The sequence below is a fragment of the Panthera onca genome, chromosome A1, assembly GCF_046562875.1.
Source record: "Panthera onca isolate mPanOnc1 chromosome A1, mPanOnc1 haplotype 2, whole genome shotgun sequence".
NCBI classification, from domain to species: domain Eukaryota; kingdom Metazoa; phylum Chordata; class Mammalia; order Carnivora; family Felidae; genus Panthera; species Panthera onca.
Window position 1 is genome coordinate 106,872,893 of NC_138339.1, and position 26,563 is coordinate 106,899,455.

At 35.1% G+C, this 26,563-nt stretch overlaps 1 protein-coding gene across 4 annotated transcripts in view; it reads left to right on the top strand.

The window, feature by feature from the left end:
* Positions 1-26,563, top strand: part of ADAMTS6 (ADAM metallopeptidase with thrombospondin type 1 motif 6) — a 297,458-nt gene that overhangs the window by 117,469 nt on the left and 153,426 nt on the right. For all 4 annotated transcript variants that reach the window (XR_013556624.1, XR_013556625.1, XM_060635672.3 and 1 more), the window contains exons 7-8: positions 4,937-4,980; positions 9,127-9,232. Coding sequence is in view for 2 of the 4 variants with exons in the window: in XM_060635672.3 (XP_060491655.1) it covers positions 4,937-4,980; positions 9,127-9,232 (150 nt within the window). In the remaining 2 variants the exon portion in view is untranslated. The remainder of the gene's footprint in view (positions 1-4,936; positions 4,981-9,126; positions 9,233-26,563) is intronic.

Genomic DNA, 26,563 nt, shown 5'->3' on the forward strand with positions numbered 1-26,563 from the left:
AGGATCATATGGTTCTTATCTCTTCTTTTATTAATGTGATGTATCACGTTGATTGATTTGCGAATGTTGAACCAGCCCTGCAGCCCAGGAATGAATCCCACTTGATCGTGGTGAATAATTCTTTTTATATGCTGTTGAATTTGATTTGCTAGTATCTTATTGAGAATTTTTGCATCCATATTCATCAGAGATATTGGCCTGTAGTTCTCTTTTTTTACTGAGTCTCTGTCTGGTTTAGGAATCAAAGTAATGCTGGCTTCATAGAATGAGTCTGGAAGTTTTCTTTCCCTTTCTATTTTTTGGAATAGCTTGAGAAGGATAGGTATTATCTCTGCTTTAAATGTCTGGTAGAATTCCCCAGGGAAGCCATCTGGTCCTGGACTCTTATTTGTTGGGAGATTTTTGATAACTGATTCAATTTCTTCGCTGGTTATGGGTCTGTTCAAGCTTTCTATCTCCTCCAGTTTGAGTTTTGGAAGTGTGTGGGTGTTTAGGAATTTGTCCATTTCTTCCAGGTTGTCCAGTTTGTTGGCATATAATTTTTCATAGTATTCCCTGATAATTGCTTGTATCTCTGAGGGATTGGTTGTAATAATTCCATTTTCATTCATGATTTTATGTATTAGGATCATCTCCCTTTTCTTTTTGAGAAGCCTGGCTAGAGGTTTATCAATTTTGTTTATTTTTTCAAAAAAAAACAACTCTTGGTTTCTTTCATCTGCTCTACAGTTTTTTTAGATTCTATATTGTTTATTTCTGCTCTGATCTTTGTTATTTCTCTTCTTCTGCTGGGTTTGGGGTGTCTTTGCTGTTCTGCTTCTATTTCCTTTAGGTGTGCTGTTAGATTTTCTTTTTGGGATTTTCCTTGTTTCTTGAGATAGGCCTGGATTGCAATGTATTTTCCTCTCAGAACTGCCTTCGCTGCATCCCAAAGCGTTTGGATTGTTGTATTTTCATTTTCGTTTGTTTCCATATATTTTTTAATTTCTGCTCTAATTGCCTGGATGGTGCATTCATTCTTTAGTAGGGTGTTCTTTAACCTCCATGCTTTTGGAGGTTTTCCAGACTTTTTCCTGTGGTTGATTTCAAGCTTCATAGCATTGTGGTCCGAAAGTATGCATGGTATAATCTCAATTCTTATATACTTATGAAGGGCTGTTTTGTGACCCAGTATGTGATCTATCTTGGAGAATGTTCCATGTGCGCTCGAGAAGAAAGTATATTCTGTTGCTTTGGGATGCAGAGTTCTAAATATATCTGTCAAGTCCATCTGAACCAATGTATCATTCAGGGCCCTTGTTTCTTTATTGACCATGTGTCTAGATGATCTATCCGTTGTTGTAAGTGGGGTATTAAAGTCCCCTGCAATTACCACATTCTTGTCAATAAGCTTGCTTATGTTTGTGAGTAATTGTTTTATATATTTGGGGGCTCCTGTATTCGGCACATACACATTCATAATTGTTAGTTTTTCTTGATGGATAGACCCTGTAATTATTATATAATGCCCTTCTTCATTTCTTGTTACAGCCTTTAATTTAAAGTCTAGTTTGTCTGATATAAGTATGGCTACCCCAGATTTCTTTTGACTTCCAGTAGCATGATAAATAGTTCTCCATCCCCTCACTGTCAATCTGAAAGTGTCCTCAGGTCTAAAATGAGTCTCTTGTAGACAGCAAATATATGGGTCTTGTTTTTTTATCCATTCTGATACCCTATGTCTTTGGTTGGCGCATTTAGTCCATTTACATTCAGTGTTATTATAGAAAGATATGGGTTTAGAGTCATTGTGATGTGTGTAGGTTTCATGCTTGTAGCGATGTCACTGGTACTTTGTCTCACAGGATCCCCCTTAGGATCTCTTGTAGGGCTGGTTTAGTGGTGATGAATTCCTTCAGTTTTTGTTTGGGAAGACCTTTATCTCTCCTTCTATTCTAAATGACAGATATGCTAGATAGAGGATTCTCGGCTGCATATTTTTTTTCTGTTCATCACATTGAAGATTTCCTGCCATTCCTTTCTGGCCTGCCAAGTTTCAGTAGAGAGATCCGTCACTAGTCTTATTGGTCTCCCTTTATATGTTAGAGCACATTTATCCCTAGCTGCTTTCAGAATTTTCTCTTTATCCTTGTATTTTGCCACTTTCGCTATGATATGTCGTTAGGAAGATCGATTCAAGTTGCGTCTGAAGGAAGTTCTCTGTGCCTCTTGGATTTCAATGCCTTTTTCCTTCCCCAGATCAGGGAATTTCTCAGCTATTATTTCTTCAAGTACACCTTCAACACCTTTCCCTCTCTCTTCCTCCTCTGGGATATCAATTATGTGTAGATTATTTCTCTTTAGTGCATCACTTAGTTCTCTAATTTTCCCCTCATACTCCTGGATTTTTTTATCTCTCTTTTTCTCAGCTTCTTCTTTTTCCATAATTTTATCTTCTAGTCCACCTATTCTCTCCTCTGCCTCTTCTTTTTTTTTTTTTTAATATTTATTTATTTTTGAGACAGAGAGAGACAGAGCATGAACGTGGGAGGGGCAGAGAGAGAGGGAGACACAGAATCGGAAGCAGGCTCCAGGCTCTGAGCCATCAGCCCAGGGCCCGAGGCGGGGCTCGAACTCATGGACTGTGAGATCGTGACCCGGGCTGAAGTCGGACGCTTAACCGACTGAGCCACCCAGGCGCCCCTCCTCTGCCTCTTCAATCAGAGCTGTGGTCATCTCCATTTTATTTTGCAGCTCATTAATAGCATTTTTTAGCTCCTCCTGGCTGTTCCTTAGTCCCTTGATCTCTGTAGCAATAGATTCTCTGCTGTCCTTTATACTGTTTTCAAGCCCAGTGATTAATTTTATGACTATAGTTCTAAATTCACTTTCTGTTATATTGTTTAAATCGTTTTTGATCAGTTCGTTAGCTGTTGTTATTTCCTGGAGGTTTTTTTGAGGGGAATTCTTCTGTTTTGTCATTTTGGATAGTCCCTGGAGTGGTGCGGGCCTGCAGGGCACTTCCCCTGTGCTGTCTTGAATAACTTGCGTTGGTGGGCATGGCCGCAGTCAGACCTGATGTCTGCCCCCAGCCCGCCGCTGGGGCCACAGTCAGACTGGTGTGTGTCTTCTCTTCCCCTCTCCTAGGGGCGGGATTCACTGTGGGGTGGCGTGGCCCATCTGAGCTACTTGCACACTGCCAGGCTTGTGGTGCTGGGGATCTGGCGTATTAGCTGGGGTGGATCGGCAACGTGCACAGGGGCAGGAGGGGCAGGCACAGCTCACTTTTCCTTCAGGGCCTTGCGGTACCGGCAGTGAGGCAGTGGATCCATCCGGAGGGATGGATCCGTAGAAGCACAGCCTTGGGTGTTTGCGTGGTGCAACCAAGTTCCCTGACAGGAAATGGTTTCCTTTGGGATTTTGGCTTGGGGATGGGCGAGGGAGATGGCGCTGGCGAGCACCTTTGTTCCCCGCCAAGCTGCGCTCTGTAGTCCGGGGCTCAACAACTCTTCCTCCTGATGTCCTCCAGCCCTCCCTCTCTCCGAGCAGAGCTGTTAACTTATAACCTTCCAGATGTTAAGTCCCGCTTCCTGTCAGAACACACTCCATCTGGACCCTCTGCTTTTGCCAGCCAGACTCGGGTGCTCTGCTTGGCCGGTGGGCCGCCCCTCCGCCCCGGCTCCCTCCTGCCAGTCCGTGTAGCGCACAATGCCTCTCCACCCATCCTACCCTCTTCCGTGGGCCTCTAGTCTATGCTTGGCTCCGGAGACTCCGTTCTGCTAGTCTTCTCGTGGTTTTCTGGGTTATTTAGGCAGGTGTAGGTGGAATCTAAGTGATCAGCAGGTCGCAGTGAGCCCAGCATCCTCCTACGCTGCCATCTTCCTTCAAAAAAAAAAAAAGAAGTGATATTTGTTTCTTGAAAATACATTTTGATCTGTTGAACAAGAAGGGATTAATTATTAATCCCTTCCCTCAGTATTATGGACTATTATTTATGTACAATCAAAGAACTTTTATAACTTGGATTTTCCTGTAGCTTGTGAAATATTATATTTTACCTGAAAAGCTTTCATTTCTAGCATAAAACATAGGCTAATAAAAATGATCAGTGATTTTAAATTTCTTTTTTATTCTCACTTTAAAATGGAATGCTTTTGGTTTTAAAGATTGCAAGAATATATAAAAATGCTTAGAATAGGTTTTCATATCAATATTGATTTAGCTTTCTAAATGTAATGTATTTTAAAATATGCAACATTACCTATGGACTTAATATTTTCTATTTAGTTATAATGCAGTATAGCATTAGAGTAAGCCCAGCCAACATTAGGAAAGCTTCTGTTGAGCTATTTGTTTAACTATTTGCAAATTCACTTAAAAATACTTGTATTTTAAACATGCTAAATTGATGGTATGCAAGTCGGAAAACTATATGATATCAATTTTATTCCCATTGCTGTATTGGGCTAATTTTTTAAAACAAGAACCTGTGTTAGAGTTGAAGGAACTCCAGATAGTTCTCATAGCTCAGCAGTATAAAACACAATCTGTGGCTATAATAAAAAAAAAATATTCCAGCAGGTTCAAAGAGATTGGGGATAAAAAGCCACTCATTTGCTTTTTTGTAGAAGCAGTAGCAATCTGCAGACAAGCTATTCTAGCTTCAAAACAGTATGGTAGATGGTTTTCTGGAACTTGCAATTACAGAAATCCACTTTAACCTTTCTTTCTTACTGGCAGGTGTCCCATTGGCTTGCAGCCAGAGGCTGCGAGTGTAGTGCAGCCGGTGTGTCCCCCAGAGTGCTGAAAATGCCGACACTCCAGCTGGCTGCTCATAATTGCACTGATTGTGGTCTGACAACCCAGAGCTCCAAGAAAGAAATGTGATGAATATACGAAAATATTTTACAAATTTGATCAGATTACAAATTTCATCTCTCTTTTTTCTCCTCTATAGATATGATATCTGCACTTATAAAAATAAGCCCTGTGGAACATTGGGTAAGTTTTTTATGAAGGGAGGATAGTTCAGATTGTCTTTTTGGTCCAGTGACTTTACTCTTCATCATTAATTTGGTCATTTTCCTTTCTGGCACATCTGAAATTACTCCCATAAATTGTTAAAAACTTAACCTTTGTGGTATGTCACTTACTAGGAAACAAGTGGAATGATGATTAAAAACAACTTAGAAGATGTTTCTAAATCTTCAAACAATCATGTTGAATCAAAAGTTACCACTCTATAATGTATTTTCCAAAAATACCAAGGAATTTGAGAGCAAAGGAAAGCAAACAGCATCTTCAAATATCAGGCTAGGAAAGGAAAGGGGGAAAACTGGGGGGGGGGGATACTTAAAGGAGAGATGTTGTGTTCTTAATGTACTTCCTTCAGTGCAATTTTGTGGAACATGTATATCCCTGTAAATTAGGATATTAGAAATTTTCAGTACCTGAACAACAATAAAATAAGAGAGAGAGAGAGAGAGAGAGGGAAAAAGAGAGGACAGGAGTATTTTTCTTTTGCTCCTCAGATATCATTTGTTTTTTTGAAAAGCGTTTCTGTAGTATTTTAGAATTTAAAAAATTACATTTTGTTGCAGAGCATAACTTCATTCTGGTTAAAAGTTAACTGCAAATATAAATGGAGGAAAATGATAGCTTTCAAGTAGGCTTAATTGTTAAGCAACTAGAGTTATTTTTAAGAACAGGCTTTTTTTTTCTATGATAAATTTTTTAGTGTCATAGAGACTTTATACAGATACAAAAGTTAAGCACCTGAAGGTGAATATTTTACTGTCTCTATGAAAAGTCTCAATTTTCTTATATGTAAAGGAACAATTGTGAAATCTATTCCTATGCCCCTCAAAAGAATTTTGGGAAGATCAAATTTAAGTAGAAATGGTAGAAAAGATGTTACCCAATTTCCTAGGGAGTTCGGAAAGCCACCTGTTTATAGAGACTTGTCTTGATTTTTATCTGCCTTTCCACTCTTCTCCTACTGCATTTCCCTTGGGATTTCAGGGTAAAGAAGAAATCCCAATTAACCAATTTGAGTATTTATAGTGGAGAAGTTTGCTAGTTAAAAAGCATAATGGCAAAAGAGCTGTCTTTCCTTAGAGATCTCACTTCAAAAAGATTTAGGTTTTTAGGTTAATTAGACAATGTAATTCATTGGAAAGGACCCTAAACTGGAAACTAACAGCTGGCTTTGACAGTTTCATTGCATTAGCCTTTACTCTTCATTTAGGACTTTGTTCCTCAATTTCCTTATCTACGAAGTAGGAGCGGTATCTGCCCTTATGCAGCAGGGATATTGTAAAAATCATTTCAAGAAAGATGTTTGGTAAAGAAGTACTATAAAATGCACTGGTATTATTACTTATTGTAGAAATTATACTGTTTAACCTAACCTCTCTATTATTCAAATTCAATAAAGCATTTACTAAGTGCTTAATCAATTTTAGGTACAATGGACACTAAGCTTCAAAGCTAGAGCTTGTATTTTTCTAGTATATATATATTCTGAGGATATACATATGTGTATATATGTATACATATACATACACATATTCTATTCTGATTTTTGAAGGTAGATTATTTACATTGAGATATGTTCTTTATTAGGATATTAGTAATAACACTGCCTGTACTTTTCTTGTTATTTTTACCAAAGTAGATTCAAGATATTTTTCTACCCTACATCTCTTTTTTTCCCCGAGTATGTATTCCAACTTTTATAGTTTATTAATTTCTCAAATGAATACAATAATACTTTAGTACATGTCAATGCATTTTCAAGCTCAGTATAAATTATTTTTCAAATTATAAACCATTGTAAATTATTTTTTGTATTATGTCGTGGTGAAAACTGAGTGCATATGTTTACATGTGTTGACCTTCATATGTGGAAAATATATTATCAGTACAGAATTTATCAGGTTTTTTTCTTTTTGGGTGGTTATTCTGGCAACTTTCATGTTGGTTTTATGCTAATACTTGCATATTGTACCTTGCTTAGTACTTCTGATGACCAACTGTTACATGGCTAAGTAGATTTAAGGGTGCAAACTGTGGCCATCAAACTGAGGAAATCTAAATGACCCAAAGAGTAATCAAACCCCTATTAACACAGTCACACGTAAGAACTTTGACAACTTCAATTTTATAGAAATACAGAAAGTTGTAGGGGTTGTAAAAAATAACATCTAAATTATTTTATTTCACTTAAGATTAAGCTCTGCATTTTCAACTAGTAGTTATTTCCCAAATATGTTCTTTCTAAAGTTGTTCTTTTAGTAGAACAACTAAGTTAATTTTCTATGAGATACAGAAGTAAATCTGTGCTTGCAAATACACCTTGGGGAGTCATTGAGAAAAATACTACCACATGGCATAGACCAAACAACCACAATAACAACAAGCAAAAAGCTAACCCATGGAATAATATATTTTGGAAAATAGAAGAAATGTTAATTTCACAATAATTATTCTTTGTAATTGTTTTTTAGCCAAATTTCATAAAGCTCAAAACAGAAACATTTTTCAGTGTGGCTTTGTTCTTCCAGTATCATGGATGATGTTGAACTCAGTAGCTTAAAGCCAGATAATCTACAGCAAACTTTTTTTTGTATTCTTTCTCTCCTTCTCCTTCTCTTTCTTTCTCTTAATGGAATTTGGAAGTAACATTGATTAAATATTTTTGATTAACAAAAAAAAAATCAAGTCACCTTGCCCCAACTAGTACCTCTTTTTACTTCCTCTTCTTCAGGTCTCAAGACTTCTAAGTCAGTAGAAGGACACTACAAGATAACACTAGTATTTATAATAACTCAGAGAGGCAGAAATCAACCTCTTTCCCAACTCCTGCTCCTTCCACATAAAACAGTAGGAAAAGCAAACAGTCTATTAGGTAATCTAACACTGACCTCAACTTTGTTCCAGTGTGGCTATTATGTTCATATTTTATATTAGAAGGTACAGAGAAACAATTTCTAGAACTTTCTTGTCAGTAAAAATATTAGCTGAATAGCTTTTACTATTCCAAATTAGTGTAGCTGGGAAATTGTACCTAGCATAGAACATTGTTTATTGCAGTCAATAAATATTCATTGAATTGAATTTGAACCACTTTTTGTGGGGAGATAATTATTACTTGGGTAATGATAGTAGACTACTAACATATAAAATATAAAATGTTTTTTCTACTTTTCCTTCAATTTCTTCTAAATAACTGTCATCCCTATATGTGTTAAATATGATTTGGCATCTGTTTCCTTATGACACATGACATTTTATCTTTCATACAAAAATTCTTTTTTCTAAGCACTGTTTTAAAGTTATGTATTAATTCACAGGGCATGATATTTATTTGGAAGTAAATATGAAAGCTTTTACAGGCCAAAATTCCCAAGGGAGGAATACCTTGAAAACATAACATTTCACTAAAATCAGCAAGTTAACACTGTAGTTTTTGCTTTATTAGTAAAACTAAGGCATTGAAGGGGGATGGGAGAGGGATAAATACACTGAGTGCGTGAAAGACTTGCTTTCCATTAAAATACCAAAAGACACTGTTGCATCACTACCAGGACTGATTTCAGAAGATTAAAAAAATGCAAAACCTATTTTTTAACAGTTCTCCTTTTTCTCTTTTGAATCATTCATTTTTGCTTTTATAAAAAAAAAGTCATTAAAAAATTATTTGGGATTCCCTTTTTTTGGTAACTAAAAAGTTGCTTGTATATTTTTATGAACCCACTAAACTTAAACAGATCTCTTTAGAAAAATAATGTGGATATATTTTGCTTTCTACAGCCTAAAGAATGTTAAAATAGAAATGCTTTCTTGAATTCCCTCTTCTGGCTCAAGTTACTAGGTGGTCCCAAGTTACCAGAAGTAAAATTTATAAATCTAACCCCTAGTCTAGACATTTTCCAGCACTGACTGCAGTTCAAAAAATATTAATGTCTAGCCGGCAAAGTGAAACTCCCCCCAGTGATTTTGCAAATGACTAGAAAGTTAACCTTTTGCCAACTGCTCCTTCTGTGCATGGAGGTTATTAAAAAGAATCCAGGCATTTATAAGTATGGGCTTTTTAAGACTGAAACACCTTGGCTTGACCCTTTGTGTCTCCTTCTGTTTATTCAGGCTTGGCCTCTGTGGCTGGAATGTGTGAGCCTGAAAGGAGCTGCAGCATTAATGAAGACATTGGCCTGGGTTCAGCTTTTACCATTGCACATGAGATTGGTCACAAGTGAGTGAGTTTAAGAAAATCAAAATAAATTTTAGAACTCCACTCTTTTGAGCAACTCATAACTACTGTGTGGAACGCCTGTGCTCAACCATATTTTACTGCCTTTTTGTCTGATTTCAATAGAGAATGTTATCATTTGGGGTGTTGAGATAAATCATCTTAAGAACTGGAGACTTGTTAAATAATCTTTATGGTTCAATGACCCATAGTTTTAGAGTGGTGAATGCACCACACTTAAGTTTTGTTACATGTATTTGAAATAATTTATCTTTAGCATGGTCTGCTCATCACCTAGTTCCTCCAAGTTAAATTGTTTAAGTGATCTGTTTTTTCATTAAGTGACAATACCTATATATTTTAAAATCACTATTGACACTGCTACCATAAAGTCTACTTTGACTTTTCACTCTTCATACAGCTGTGAACATACCTTTTCCAGACATAAAGTTTGTGCAATTGATGCTGTGTAACTTGTGTTTTCAGTTGTACTTGTATGTCACTGAAACACACACACACACACACACACACACACACACACACACACAATCAAAACTGATGTTACAGAGAGCAGTGAGACATCATTTTCATCACTTTTTAGGAGGCTCTGGAGTTTTTAATATTTGCTTTAAATAAATCTGTGACCCAAACTGTCCTATGGCTGTCCCCCCGAATACACACACATAGCAGTAAAATCCTTACTTGTTTATTTCAAGCAACAGGCAGTAGTAAATGTAAAAGCCTGCTCATGTGGAAGGAGAGAAATTTGAAAACTATAAAAGGATAGTCAAACAGTTTTAAGTAAAACAAGCAGCCTATTTGCAGGAACTCCTGACATTTGTATGATTTAAGTTTTACAGTCTACTTTTTTGGTAGAGAAATGGATGGGGGAAAAGAAGAACAAATAGAAATGAATGTTTATTATACACTTGCCTCAGAGGTCATTCCTAAGATAAATCTGTAGTTCAGCTATTTTTTTTTCAAAGTGGAGAGTGAAATTGAGTCAGTCTGTTGCATTATTTTGAAGATTGCAATTTAAATTATACCAAATTAGTGTTGATTTATGTAAAGGCAAGTGACTAGCAAGTTTAAACCTAACTTGATTCAGACATGAGGAAAAGTCAGTATTACAGTTTTAATGAAGTCTTAAAAATTTTGGTATTCTAGTTTCCATTGCAATAAACAGCAGGAGTACAAAAGGGGAAAGCCTCTGAACCAGTTTATCTTCAACACACTTAAAACTCTGGCTCATTAATGACTGTCATAATCTTATGCAACCACACTGAATTTAATAGGTTCCGTTAGATTCAATTACATTGAAAGGTTAGGACAAGTAACATACAGTGGATAAATTATGTATGTATGGGAGCACCATTTCCACATGCAGTCATAAGTTAGTCAGTGTCAGCATATGTATTGTAAGGCTCATTCTTGTATGTACTTAATAGCTGAAGTGAGGGTTTATCTTTCTTTGTATCTTTTATTAAGATGAAGATTCTAACTGACCTTCTCTGTCAGACTTCCTAGAGTCCTTTTTGTTGTTTTTGGCCTCTTGGGTAATTCCTTCTAATTCTTTGTAAGATGAATGGTTTGTACCTTATGTAGAAGATTATGAAAGAGAAGTAGAGTATCAATATACCTTTTAAGATTTATATGCTCTGGAATAACTTTATTTCGCAACTAATTCTTGTTTGATAATGCAACTGCTAAAAAATGAGGAGGTGGGGAATCTACAAAATGCTTTATGTTGAGAGCCAGAAGAAATTCTTCCATTTAAAAATGTTATTTGACAAACTAAAAATCAGCTATCTTTCCATGTCCAGTTGATTAATGGGTCAGTTTCCTCTATTCCCTTTTCCCCAGACAATGAGGCGGGATATATCTAACATATCTTTTTCAATGTAACAAATTATTATTTGGTCACTTAAGGAAAATCTATTTCATGGATGGAGATCCCTTGACTTGTTTTTAAGATCTTGGGCTTAGCTTTAAGGAACTTAGCAAGTCAACTCTGGCACAACTCATGGCATCACTAAAATACAATCCCCTATTTTTCCTGAAAGAAAGCAACAGCCATGTTAAATATATCAGGTATAGTTTTCAGTTAGAGTGTGCTGAATTTTTATAACTTGTATCATTTAGTAGGATGGATTGTAAGTGATGTGACAATATCTGCAGGTTCATCACAGTGAAGAATATTTGACTATAAATTATTGAGAAGTGCCCTCATTGAATCACTAGACTGAAGATTTTCAATGTATTCTTTACATTGTGTAGAATATGGTTTTGCACCCACTGTATACTTGTGTAGGTATAGAATATCCATTTTAAACAGCTATGGGACAAATTTTTCCTTGAGTAGGCCTTGGTGACCACTTTTATTGGTGGGGGTGGGGGGTGGACCATACGGGAATTGAATTAGTGACCACTTTTATTTCTCTCCATGGCTTTGTGAAAACAAGAAAGATTGAGGTTTATGCAATATTTAAGTAACATGTCTAGCTGTAATGTAGCTATAAGCCAAAGGCAATTAATGAACCTTATAGAAATGAATGTTCATTGAAAGATTTTTTTTTTGTTAATAAACTAGTTGCCATAGATTTCAGCAATTGAAAAAATTATGATGTTGAAAGGGGGCGGCAAGAATTCAACCAGACTTCTTTATGTTGAGAAAAGTCTGATGTTTCCACATGGTATAAGAATAAATAATCTTAAAAAGATCTTAAAAATTGTCATAGTTATTTGAGATGCATATTGAAATACGCAGGACTGACGTGACAGGATGTCTGAGATTTACTTTGAAAATAAAATGAAAAAGAGAAAGATAAGGCAAGAATAGCATCTTGAATTTTATCATCTTGAAAATGTATGAATGGGAGTTCATTATGCCATTCTTTCTACTATTGTACATGTCTGATACTTTCTCACAAAAAAGAATAGGTCCTAAGATCATAAATCTTTTAATTAACTTAACCCATTTATTAATTAATCATGATTTAATGAACTATAATTCTGATTTTGAGAGAATTTATGGAAGTGTTAAATATTTTAGCAAAAGCTGCAGGTGTATATTGGCCTTGCTTTTGGAAATCAGTACCAATGTTTGGTCTTACCGATAGGGATATAGAAGATTGGTTAGGAGATGATTTTTTTTTTTTTTTTTTAAGGAGAAATGTGGCAGACTTCATGATAAAATGGTAAATTAGGCTACCTGTATTAGGAAGCTCTTATCACTATTTTCTTTTATCTGAACTTGCCTTCTCCTGTTGCAAGTACTTAGGTTGTCTCTAAATGCTTGATTAGGGCTCTACTTTCATAGTAGAAGGCTAATGATTAACATACACTGAGGGATTCTTAATATTTGAGACTGTATTTGGGACTTTAATGCTTTTTGTCTAGTTTTGATGTCAAAATAATATTAGTCTTATAAATGAGTGAAGAAGTTTTCTATTTTCTGGAAGAGTTTGCTTTCCCATGAGTACATTTTAAAACACCATTTTGGTATAATTTACATACAATAAATATGCATACATTTTGAGTATGGATCAGTGAATTTTGGCAAATGTATATAACTGTTTAACCACCACCATAATCAAGATATCAACATTTCCATTACCTGAACAAGTCCCCTTATTCCCTTTTATAGTCAGTCTCCACCTTTTCTCTGGGCCCAGACAGCCACAGATCTACTTTCTATCACTATAGATTAGCCTTGTCTTTTCTATAGTTTCATTTAAGTGGACTTATATAGTGGGTACTCTTTTGTGATTAGTTTCTTTCCCTTAGCATAATGCTTTGGAGATTCACCCATGTTGTGTGTACCAGTAGCTTTGTTGTTGTTGTTTTTGTTGTTGTTGTTGTTTTCTGAATAATATTCCCTATCAATAATGATAGCACCTACCACATTTTAGGTTTTTTCTAGTTTGGGGCTATTATGATGAATAGAACTGCTGTGAACATCCACGTACACGTATTTGTTTGGACATATACTTTCATCTCTCTTGGGTGGTACTGTTGGTAGTATGGTATGTGTTAGGTTTACTCTATCATAAACTGGTTTTCAAAGTGTCTCTATACCATTTTACATTCCCACTAGCAATCTCTGAGAGTTCTGATTACTTCAAGATCCTTGCCAACATTTGTTTTTGTCTTTTTAATTTTAGCCATTATTATGCATTTCAGTGGCATCTCATTGTAATTTTAATTAGTTAAGCAACTATTTTCTGGTAAATAATGATGTTAGTGATGATGAGCATCTTTTCATATACTTATTTGTCATTCATTATCTTCTTTGAATATCTAGTCAAAATCTTTTTCCCACTTTTTCTTTTTAACTGTGGTGTTTTCTTCTTATTGAGTTGCAAGATTTCTCAATATATCCTGGGTAAAAGTCTTTGTCATATATAGATAATGTGACTGTGACTATCTTCTCCAGGTCTGTTTTTTGCCATTCATTTTTTTATGGTATTTTGTAAAAAAACAGAATTTAAAAATTTTGATGAAGTGTAATTAAAAAAATTTTTCTTTTATGGTTTGTGTTTTTTGTGTCCTAAAATGTCTTTGCCTAGTTCAAAATTGTAAACGTTTTCTTCTGTATTTTTGTCTAGAAGTTTTATACTTTTAGCTTTTTATATTAAGATCTATGATCCATTTTGAGTTAATTTTTTGTGTAGTGTGAGGTAACAACTCAGGTCCCTTTTTTTGTCATGGATATCTAGTTATTTTAGCACAATCTTAAAAAATTGGTTGGTTTGTAGTTTTAATATCTTTGTTGAGTTCTGTATCAGAATAAAGTTAGTCATACAAATTAAATTGAATTGAGTTTTAGTGTTAGAATAAAGTTAGTCATATAAATTGCTCTATTTTCTGAAAGAGTTTGTACACATAAGGTTAATGTTATTTCTTCCTTAAATGTTTGGTAGAATTCACCAATGAAGCCATCTGAGCCTGGAATTTTCATTATGGGAAGATTATTGATTAATAATTTGGTTTTTAAATTAAATATAGGATAGCACATTATCTAAATCTTTTGAGTTTTTTTTTGTTAATTATGTCTTTCAAAGCATTTAGACTATTTTAACTAAATTGTCAATTTATTATCATGCAGTTTATAATAATCCCTTGTCTTTTTTAATGTCTGTCATATGAATAATGATGTTCCACCATTCATTCTTGATATCTGTAATTTGTGTTTTCTCCTTTTTTCTTTTTTTTCCAGCTTTATTGAGATATAATTGACATATAACATTGTATAAGTTTAAGGTGTACAACGTGATGATTTGATACACATATATATTGTGAAATGATTACCATGATAAGGTTAGTTAACACATCCATCACATCATATAATTAATTACCTTTTCTTGTGCGTGTGGTGAGAGCATTCAAAATCCACTCTCTTAGCAACTTTCAAGTATACAATACAGTATTGTCAACTATAGTCACAATACTCTACACGAGACCTCCAGAATTTATTCATCGTATAACTGGAAGTTGTACACTTTGAATACCTCCATTTTCCTTCACACTCTAGTCCCTGACAACCTCTAGTCTACTTACTGTATCTAGGATTTCAGCTTTTTTAGATTATACATATAAGTGAGATCACAAAGTATTTGTCTTCAGTCTGACTTATTTCACTTGTAATTCCCTCAAGGTTCATCTTCGTTGAACCAAATGACAGGATTTTCTTTCTTTTTATGACTGAACAATATTCGTGTGTGTGTGTGTGTGTGTGTGTGTGTGTTTGTGGATCTATATACCACATTTTCTTTATCCATTTATCCCTCGATGGACACTTAGATTGTTTCTATATTGTGGCTATTGTAATTAGTTCTCCAATGAACATCTATTTGAGATAGTCATTTCATTTCCCTTGGCTGTATACCCACAAGTGGGATTTCTGGATCATATGGTAGTTCTACTGTTACTTTTTTGAAGAACCTCCAAACTGTTTTCTATAGTGGCTATACCAATTTACATTCCCATCAACAAGGGTTCTCTTTTCTTTCCTTTCTTACTGGCTTTTGTAATCTATTGTCTTTTCATATTAACCCTTCGAACAGGTGTGATGTGATATCTCATTGTAGTTTTGATTTGCATTTCCCAGATGATTGGTGATGTTGAAAATCCTTTTCCCCTATATTTTCTTCTAGGTCTTATGCTTAAATCTTTAACTCATTTTGAGTTAATTCTTATGAGTTGTGCAAGATAGGGGTCCAGTTTCATTTTTTTGCAGTCCAATTTTTTCCACCCCATTTACTATGGAGGACTATTCTTTTCCCATTGAGTATTCTTGGCAACCTTTTATTTTTTATTTTTATTTATTTACTTATTTTTATTTTTTATTCTTTAAAATTTACATCCAAATTAGTTAGCATATAGTGAAACAATGATTTCAGGAGTAAATTCCTTAGTGCCCCTTACCCATTTAGCCCATCCCCCCTCCCATAACCCCTCCAGTAACCCTCAATTTGTTCTCCATATTTATGAGTCTCTTCTGTTGTGTCCCCCTCCCTGTTTTTATATTATTTTTGTTTCCCTTCCCTTATGTTCATCTCTTTTGTCTCTTAAAGTCCTCATATGAGTGAAGTCACATGATATTTGTCTTTCTCTGACTAATTTCACTTAGCATAATACCCTCCAGTTCCATCCATGTAGTTGAAAATGGCAAGATTTCATTCTTTTTGATTGCTGAGTGATACTCCATTATGTATGTGTGTGTGTGTATATATATATGTATATGTATATATATGTATATATATGTATATATGTATATATATGTATATAGATATGTATATATATGTATGTGTGTGTGTGTGTATATACATATATATATACATATATATATATGTATATATACCACATTTTCTTTATCCATTCATCCATTGATGGACATTTGGGCTCTTTCCATACTTTGGCTATTGTTGATAGTGCTGCTATCAACACAGGGATGCATGTATCCCTTCAAAACAGCATACTTGCATCCTTTGGATAAATATCTAGTAGTACAATTGCTGGGTCGTAGGGTAGTTCTATTTTAAATTTTTTGAGGAACCTCCATACTGTTTTCCAGAGTGGCTGCACCAGCTTGCATTACCACCAACATTGCAAAAGAGATCCTCTTTCTCCACATCCTTGCCAACATCTGTTGTTGCCTGAGTTGTTAATGTTAGCCATTCTGATAGGTGTGAGGTAGTATCTCATGGTGGTTTTGATTTGTATTTCCCTGATGATGAGTGATATTGAGCATTTTTTCTTGTGTCAGTTGGCCGTCTGGATGTCTTCTTTGAAGAAGTGTCTATTCGTATCTTTTGCCCATTTCTTCACTGGATTATTTGGTTTTTGGGTGTTGAGTTTGATAAGTTCTTTATAGATTTTGGACACTAACCCTTTATCTGATATGTCATTTGCAAATATCTTCTCCCATTCTGGTGGTTGCCTTTTAGTTTTGCTGATTGTTATCTTCACTGTACAGAAGCTTTTTATTTTGATGAGGTCCCAGTAGTTCATTTTTGCTTTTGTTTCCCTTGCCTTCGGAGACATGTTGAGTAAGAAGTTGCCGCGGCTGAGGTCAAAGAGGTTTTTGCCTGCTTTCTCCTCAAGGATTTTGATGGCTTCCTGTCTTACATTTAGGTCTTTCATCTATTTTGAATTTATTTTTGTGTATGGTGTAAGAAAGTGGTCCAGGTTCACTCTTCTGCATGTCGCTGTCCAGTTTTCCCAGTACCACTTGCTGAATAGACTGTCTTTATTCCATTGGATATTCTTTCCTGCTTTGTCAAAGATTAGTTGGCCATATGTCTTTGGGTCCATTTCTGGGTTTTCTATTCTGTTCCATTGATCTGAGTGTCTGTTTTTGTGCCAGTACCATACTGTCTTGGTGATTACAGCTTTGTAGTATAGCTTGAATTCTGGGATTGTTATGCCTCCTGCTTTGGTTTTCTTTCTTGGCACCCTTTTAAAATGTTAGGTGACCACATGTATATGTTTGTGTGTGTGTGTGTGTGTGTGTGTGTGTGTGTGTGTGTTTGGGTTCCCTGTTCTCTTCCATGGCCTCCAGTGTTGTGATGCCACCAGCATTTTTCTTTTTCAAGATTGCCTTAGCAATCTTTGGGTCTTTTGTCATTTCATACAAATATTAAGATTTCTGTGAAAAATATCGTTGGAATTTTGATAGGAATTGTATTGACCCTATAGATGGTTTTGGGTAGTTTGAACATTTTAACAGTATTTCTTCTATCAATCTCTTATTTCCTTCAGTATACAGTTCTTTTACCTCTGTATTTTTAAAATTTAATTTAATTTACCTTTTTATTTTGTGTAATCTGTAACCCAATGTACAACTTGAATTCATGATCCCAAGGTCAAGAGTCACGAGTTCTACTGACTGAGCCAGCTAGGTGCCCCTGATTAAATTTATTTCTAATTACTTTATAGTTTTGTTTATTTGTTTTTTATTTAAGAAAATTTTAAGGTGTTTATTTATTTCTGAGAGACAGAGACAGAGACAGAGCACAAGTGAGGAAGGGGCACAGAGGAAGAGAGACACAGAATCCAAAGCAGGCTCCAGGCTCTGAGCTGTTAGCACAGAGCCTGATGCGGGGCTCGAACTCAGGAACCGTGAGATCATGACCTGAGCCGAAGTTGGACACTTAATTGACTGAGCCACCCAAGCACCCCTCTAATTATTTTATAGTTTTTGTTTCTACTGTATATGGGATAGTTTTCTTTATTTCTTTTTCAGATTGTTCATTATTCTGGTGTAGAGAAACACCACTGATTTTTGTATGTTGATTTTTGTTATCTGTAATTTAGTGAATTTATTAGTTCTAACCATTTTTTGGTGGAGTCTTTTGGATTTTCTGTATTCAAGATCATGTCATCTGTGAACAGAGATAATTTTACTTCTTTATTTCCAATTGGATGTCTTTCTTTTTGTTGCCTGATTGGTCTGGCTAGCACTTACAGTGCTAAGTTGAATAGGAGTGGTGGGAGTATGGCAGATATACTTGTCTTGTTCCTGATTTTAGAGGAAAAGCATAAAACTTTTCACCATTGATTATAATATAGCTGTGGGCCCATTATATCTGGCTTTTATGATGTTGAGGTTGGTTCCTTCTATACACCTACTTGGTTAAGAGTTTTTATGATGAAAAGGGAGCACCTAGGTAGCTCACTTGGTTTAGCATCTGACCCTTGGTTTCAGCTCGGGTCATGATCTCATAGTTTGTGAGGTTGAGACCCATGTTGGGCTCTGTGCTTATAGCATGGAGCCTGCTTGGGATTCTCTGTCTTCCTCTCTCTCTTCCTCTCCCCTGCTCGCAAGCGCGCTCTCTCTCTCAAAATAAATAAATAAAGTTTTTATGATAAAAAGATGTTGAATTTTGTTAAATGCTTTTTTTTAACTGAGGTCCTCATGGTTTTTAATTTTCATTCTTTTAATGAGATGTATCAAATTTATTGATTTGCATGTGTTGAGCCATGCTTGTATCTTAAGGATGAATCCTACTTGATCATGGTTTGTGAATATTTTAAGGTATTGTTCAATTCATTCTGCTACTATTTTGTTGAACATTTTTGTATCTATATTCATCAGGGACATTGGCCTCTAGTTTCCTTCTTCTGAATGTATTCTTCTGTTCTTACTATCAGGGTAATGCTGGCCTTGTAAAAGAGTTTGGGAGTGTTTCCTGCTGTTCATTTTTTTGGAAGAGTTTAAGAATTGGCATTTTTTTTTTTAAGATTTTATGTTTAAGTAATTGCTACACCCAATATGGGGCTTGAACTCACAACCCTGAAATCAAGAGTCACATCCTCTACTGACTGAGCCAGCCAGGTGCCCTGACATTAATTCTTCTTTAAATGTTCGGTAGAAATCACCAGTGAATTTATCTGTCCCTGGATTTTTCTCTTTGGGGAGGTTTTGGATCATTGATCTATCTCCTTACTTGTTATTGGTCTGTTCAGGATTTCTATTTCTTCATGATTCAGTTTTTACTTTTTTTGGGTTTTTACTTTTTTTAGGAATTTTTCCTTTTCTTCTACCTTATATAATTTATTGGTGTATACTTTTTTGTACTAGTGCCTAATGATTTTTGTATTTCTGTGGTTATCAATTGTAATGTCTTTTCTTTCATTTCTGACTATATTTTTCTAAGTTTTATTTTGTTTTTCCTAGTTACTCTAGCTAAAGTTCTGTCAGTTTGGCCTGTCCTTTCAAAAAAGAAGTTCTTGATTTTATTGATATTTTCATTGATTTTCTAGTCTCTCACTCATTTATTTCTGCTATGATCTTTGTTATTTTTCCTACAAAATTTGGCCTTATTTTGTTCCTTTTTTTTCTAGGTCTTTGAGGCACAAAATTAGATTGTTTATTTGTGATCTTTCTTTTTTTGTAAGGTCAGCATTTATCACTGTACTCTTCCCTCTTAGAATTGTTTTTGCTGGGGTGCCTGGGTGGCTCAGTAGGTTGAGCATCTGACTCTTGATTTCGGCTCAGGTCATAATCTCATGGTTCATGAGACTGAACCCTACATCACGCTCTGTGCTGACAGTGAGGAGCCTGCTTGGGATTTTTTCTCTCCTCCTCACTTTCTACCCCACCCCTCACATGTGCACACTCTGTGCACACTCTGTATATAAACATTAAAAAAAATTTAAAGAAAGAATTGCTTTTGCTGCTATCACAAGTTTTGGTTGTTGTTTTTCCATTTATGTTTGTCTCAAAGTAGTTTTTTTATTATACTTTTGATTTCTTCTTTGACCCATTTATTGTTCTTCAGTGTGTTGTTGAACTTCCATGTATTAGTGCATTTTCCTGCCTTATTCTTGTTGAGTCTTAGTATCATACTACACTGTGGTCATAAGAGTCTTAACAGGGAGCGAGACAAAACAGAAGAGACTCATAAACCTGGAGAACAAACTGAGGGATGCTGGAGGGGTTGTGGGGGGGGGGATGGGCTAAATGGGTAAGGGACATTAAGGAATCTACTACTGAAATCATTGTTTCACTATATGCTAACTAATTTGGATGTAAATTTTAAAAAATAAAAAATAAAAATTTAAAAAATGATTTCAAAATTAAAAAAAAAATTAGGGGATACAGTTTTTATCATAAATACAATCCATACTTAATTTAGTCAATGTTTGTCATTGTGCTAAGTGTAGAAGCCAAAAATATCAACACCAGTCATGCACCTGGCTGGCTAAGTCAGAGGAGTGCATGACTCTTGATTTTGCAGTTCTGAGTTAAAGGCCAACGTTGGCTATAGAGATTACATAAATAAATAAATAAACTTAAAAAATATACCAACACTCAACAGTCTCATAACTGAAATTAAAATTGTGCTATTCCATCCATTGTTTTTTTTGTTAATGGATGTATGCACATGTACTATATACACTATTATTTTTATTAAGTTTTTAATTTTAATTCCAGTATAGTGAACATACAGTGTTATATTAGTTTCAGGGGTACAATATAGTGATTTGACAATTCTGTACATTACTCAGTGCTCATCATGATAAGTATATCTTTAATCCCTTTCACCTGTTTCACCCATCCCCCTATCCACCTCTCCTCTGGTAACCATCAGTTTGTTCTCTATAGTTAAGAGTCTGTTCTTGGTTTGTCTCTCCGTTTTTTTTTGTTTTTTTTTCCTTTGCTTGCTTATTTTGTTTCTTAAATTCCACATATGAGTGAAATCATATGGTATTTGTCTTTCTCTGACTGACTTACTTCACTTAGCATTATACTCTCTACCTCCATCCATGTTGTTGTAAATGGCAAGATTTCATTCCTTTTTTATGGCTAAATGGCATTCGTGTGTGTTTGTGTGTGTGTGTGTGTGTGTGTGTGTGTGTGTGTGTGTGTATACCACATACTTATATGTTCATCTATAGATGGACACTTTAGCTGTTTCTATAATTTGGCTATTGTAAATTCAATTTTTTAAAATTTGTTAAGACTTGTGTTGTGACCTATTGTGTGATCTATCCTGGTGAATGTTTTGTGGATGCTTGAGAAGAATGTGTATTTTGCTAATGTTGGATAGAACGATCTGGTTAAGTCTTTTAGGACCATTTGGTCTAAAGTGTAGTTTGAGTCAGATGTTTCTTCATTTTATGTCTGAGTGATCATTGTTAAAAATGAGGTATTGCAGTCCCCAGCAATTATTATATTGTTGTTTATTTATTGTTTTAGTTCTGTTTGTATTTGTTTTATATATTTAGCGAATCCCATGTTGGGTGTGTAAACATTTATAATAGTTACATCCTCTTGATAAATTGATGCCTTTGCTATTGTATATGACCTACCTTGTCTCCTATTACAGCTTTTGAGTTAAAGTCTGTTTTGTCTGGTAGAAGTTTAGCTATCTCTATTATCTTTTGGTTAACATTTGCATGGAATATCTTTTTTCCATCTCTTCACTTTGCACCTATTTCTTTCCTTAAAGCTGACATGAGTTTTCTATAGGCAGTGACTAGTTCAGTCTTTTTTTTTATCCATTTAGCCACTCCATGTTTTTTGATTGGAGAATTCAATCCATATACATTTAAAGTAACTATCAATATGTAAGACTTAGTAGTGCCATCTTATTATTTGTTTGCTGGTCTTTGGTAATTCCTTTGTTCCTTTCTTTCTCTCTTACTGTCTTCCTTTGTGAATTGATAATTATCTGTGGTGCTTAGTTTTGATTCCCTTTTATTTATCTTTTGTATATCTACAGTAGGTTTTTGCTTTGTGATTACCATGACCTTTACATAAAACATTATAGGTATAACAGTCTATTGTAAGCTGATAACAACTTAACTTTGATTACATACAAAAACTCTTCTCTCCTTTTATAATCTTTCCACCATATTTTAAATATTTTTATATGGTATATCAATTAAAATTATTGTAGCTGTAGTTATTTTTATACTTTTATTTGTCCTTTAACCTTTATACTAGAGTTAACATACTATCATAATATAATATTTGAATATTCTGAATTTGCCTATATACTTTCCTTTTGTGTGTTTTATATTTTCATTGTGTTCTCATGTTATTTATCCGCATTCTGTCATTTCAGTTTGAAGAGTTCCTTTAAGCATTTCTTGTAAAACAGGTCTAGTGATGATGAACTACCTCATCCTTTTTAGGCCTGGAAAGTTTTTATAACTCCTTCATTTCTGAAGGACAGCTTTGCCTGATTAAGTGTTCTTAGTTGACAGTTTTTTTCTTTCAGCTCTTTGAATATATTCCTGTCTCTCTTGGTTGCAAGGTTTCTCCTGAGAAATGTGCTGATAATTGATGGGACTTCCCTTGTATGTGAGGAATTTTTTTCTCACTGCTTTTAAAATTCCCTCTTTGTCTTTGATTTTAGACAGTTTTTTTTTTTTTTTTAACATTTATTTATTTTTGAGAGAGAGAGAGCTCACATGCACATAAGCACACGAGAGCTGGAGAAGGTCAGAGTGGGGACGGACAGAGGATCAGAAGCAGGCTTTGCACTGACAGTAGAGAGTCCAGTGCCAGGCTCAAACTCACAAACCATGAGTTTGGCCTGAGCCAAAATCAGATGCTCAGTCGAATGAGCCACCCAGGCACCCCTTTAGATGATTTTATTTTGTCTTGGAATAGATATTTTTCAGTTGGAACTATTTGTGCACTTATGAGCATCATGAAGTTGGATGTCCAAATCTCTCCCCAGATTTGGGAAGTTTCTATAAATAAGCTTTCTGCCCTTTTCTCCCACTCATCTCTTTTGGGACTTCAGTAATGCATAGACAGTTTCTTTTAATGATTTAGCATAATGATATTTTACAGAATGATATTCTGCTATTCACATAGGCTTTCTTCACAGTTTTTATTTATTTATTTATTTTGCTCCTCTGATGGTACTTCAACTGACTTGTCTTTGAATTCACTGGTCCTTTCTTCTGCTTTGTTGAATCTGCTGTTGAAGTTCTCTATTGAATTCTTCAGTCATGTTCTTTAGCTTGAGGATTTCTGAGTTTTTTGTTTGTTTTTTAATGGTCTCTATTTTTTGTTATTAAACCCCTCATTTTGTTCATGAAGTGTTTTCCTAATTTCATTTAGTCATCTATTTGTGTTTTCTTGAAGTTCACTGAATTTCTTTAAAAGAATTATTCTGAATTTTCTGTTATACAGTTCATAGATCTCTATTTCTTTAAGGCCAGTTATTAGTGCTTATTAGTGTCCTTTGATTGTAGAAATTTACTTGATTCCTTGTGATCTTTGTATCTTTACATTGGTATCTGTGCATTTGAGGAAGCCATTTCCTTTTCCAATCTTTCACAGCAGTGTTGTGGGGCTACTGATGTGCATTCTTGCCATGGCTGGCTGTGATATGTGCTGCATGGCTCCCTGGCATCACTGTTCAGGCTTGCTGGAAGCTATGCTCAGCAGTAGTCAGAACCAGTGACTTGCTTACTTGTGTGGGTGTGTCTCTAGAATGGGTCTATGGCTGAGACAAGCCAATGGGTGGGAACCAAATCTAATAGAACTATTGATCAAGATGCTCAGCCTGAAAAGGCCACTGGCTCTGCTCTGCACTGGACTTGAGCCATTGGTTGGGATCTCTGCTAAGGGGACATCTCCAGCAGTAATGTGAAGTGCTAATTTCTGTAAACTTGTGTCCTTTCTGTGTCTTTGGCTGATTTCCTCAGTGATCCCTATGAGGCAGCATCTAAGAGGGTCTATGAGGCAGCATCTAAGAGGGTCTCATGGTAAATGCCCTGGAATTCTGGGAAAGGTGGATGGCCACCTTGGGCTCTCTTTTTTCCACTGGAGAAACTAAGCTCAGGGGACCCAGTTGGTTCAGTGCTGCATAGGCCTGGGAGAAGGATGATATAATCAAAGTAAAACTGTTCCTCTGACCTCTCTAATGTGTTTTTTCTTATTATTTTTGTTTTTGTTGTTTAAGGGGGTGCTTCTGTTTCATCCCTGAGTTCTGAGATGTTCAGAAAGGTATCTTACCTATGGATATTTGCTAGTTGCTTTTTCTGTAAAAGGGACTAAAGTCAGGAATTACCTATTTTTCCATCTTGCTGATGTCATTCCTTTTCTTCTTGATCACTATAGCTTTAGGTTTTTAAATTCTTTTGTTTTCTTTAAAAAGAAACAGATTTTGTATTTCATTGATTTTTTTCTATTGAAAAAATGCTCATGTAAAAATTATATTGTTCTACTCTATTTTTTCCCTTTCTTATTTTTACTTTAGGGTTAAATACTTCTTTTTTCGAATCCTTTTATTTATTTAAAAATTTTTTTCAATGTTTATTTATATTTGAAAAAGAGAGAGATAGAGTGCAGGCAGGGGAAGGGCAGAGAGAGGGAGACACAGAATCTGAAAGATCATGACCTGAGCCAAAGTCGGACGCTTATCCACTGAGCCACCCAGGCCGCCTCATTTTTTTTTTTTTTTAATCTTTTTAAGGTAGAAACATAGTTCATCGATTTTACATCTCCTGTCTTTCATAAGAAAGGACTTAAAGCTATAAATTTCTTTTTAGGCTCTCTTCAGCAGTATATGACATTTCATTATTCTGTGTTTCTATTTTCATATACTTAACACTGTATATTTTGTGTGATTTCTTCTTAGATTATGGTCAAATAATATTGTCCATTATTTTGAGCCTTCTATTTTGAAACTTGCTTTATGGTCCATCATGTTTGTATCTTGGTGAATGTGTCTTACATCCTTGAAAAGAGAGCATTATTTATTGCTGTTGGGTGGAGTGCTCTAGCATTTTCACTTAGATCCATTTGTTTGATAGTGTTCAAGTTTCCTATATTGTTACAGTTTTTTTTTTATTATTGATCTATCAATTTTTAATAAAGAAGTACTGAAATCTCAACAAATGTATACATTTGTCTATTTCTCCTTTTATTTCTGTCAGTTTTATTTCGTATATTTTCAAGTTTTATAAATACATTCATTCACAAATAGATTGTCTTCTTGACTAATCAATTCTTTATCATTATGAAATATCATTTTTTATCCTTAGTAACATTACTTTTCTGAAATCTTTTTGTCATTAATATGGTGACTCTAGCTTTCATCTTATTGTTTCCATGGTATGCCTTTTTTTTATCCTTTTACTATAGATTTACTTATATTTTTATATTTACTTTTTTAATGTTTATTTTATTTTTGAGAGAAATAGAGAAAGAGAGACAGAGCATGGGCGGGGGTTAGGGGGGGAGCAGGAGAGAGGGATACACAGAATCCGAAGCAGGCTCCAGGCTCTGAGTTGTCAGCACAGAGCCTGACACGGGGCTTGAACTCACAGACTACAAGATCATGACCTAAGCTGAAGTTGGACATTTAAATGACTGAGTCACCCAGGTGCCCCTACCCCATGTCTTTATATTTAAAGTGGATTTCTTTTGGACAACTTGTAGTTGGGTTTTGCTTTTTTTATCCAGTTTGACAATTTCCATTTTTTAATTTTTCTTTTTTGTTCATTTACATTTAATGTAATTAGTAGGTTTTGGTCTTTAATCTAGCTGCTTGTTGCCTAGTTTTTCTATTTGTTTTTGTTTCATTTTTCTCTCTTAATTCATTTTATCTTCACTATTGGCTTATTAATTATACCTCCCTTATCTATCTGTCTGTTGATAGATTTATGGTTACAGTGTTGTTCTTTAATTTATCACAGTTTATTTTCAAATAAAATTGAGACACTTCATTGGGGCACCTAGGTGGCTCAGTTGGTTAAGCATCCGACTTTGGCTCAGGTCATGATCTTGCGGTTCATGGGTTCAAGCCCCACGTTGTGCTCTGTGCTGACAGCTTGGAGCCTGGAGACTGGAGACTGCTTCAGATTCTGTAGCTCCCTCTCTCTGTCTACCCCTCCCCTGCTCACATACTCTCTCTCTTTCAAAAATAAATAAACATTAACAAATTTTTTAAAGGAACATGATGCAGCATGATGACTACATGGAGTTTAATGGTGCCAGATGGTGAAATACCTAAACAAGAAGTTGTGAGATGAAACTGGTGAGGTAAATAAGAAGGACAGGGCCTTATATTCATAATAAAGATCTTGCCTATAATCTCTTAGGACAGTGGAAAGTCACTGAGTAATTTTTAACAGAGATAGTATGGCAGATTTCATTTTAGATTAGGTCACTCTAGACACTGCTTGAGATATGATTTTGATAGGGGAAAACATGCTGTTGCAGTTATGTAAATTAATACTACTAATATTATTTTAGATGGTCATTGTCATGTCCCAGAAGTATGTTAAGCACAGTGAATACACACAACCATAAATATTTTCCCCATTATACAGATGAATTAAATGAGACAAAGAAATTAA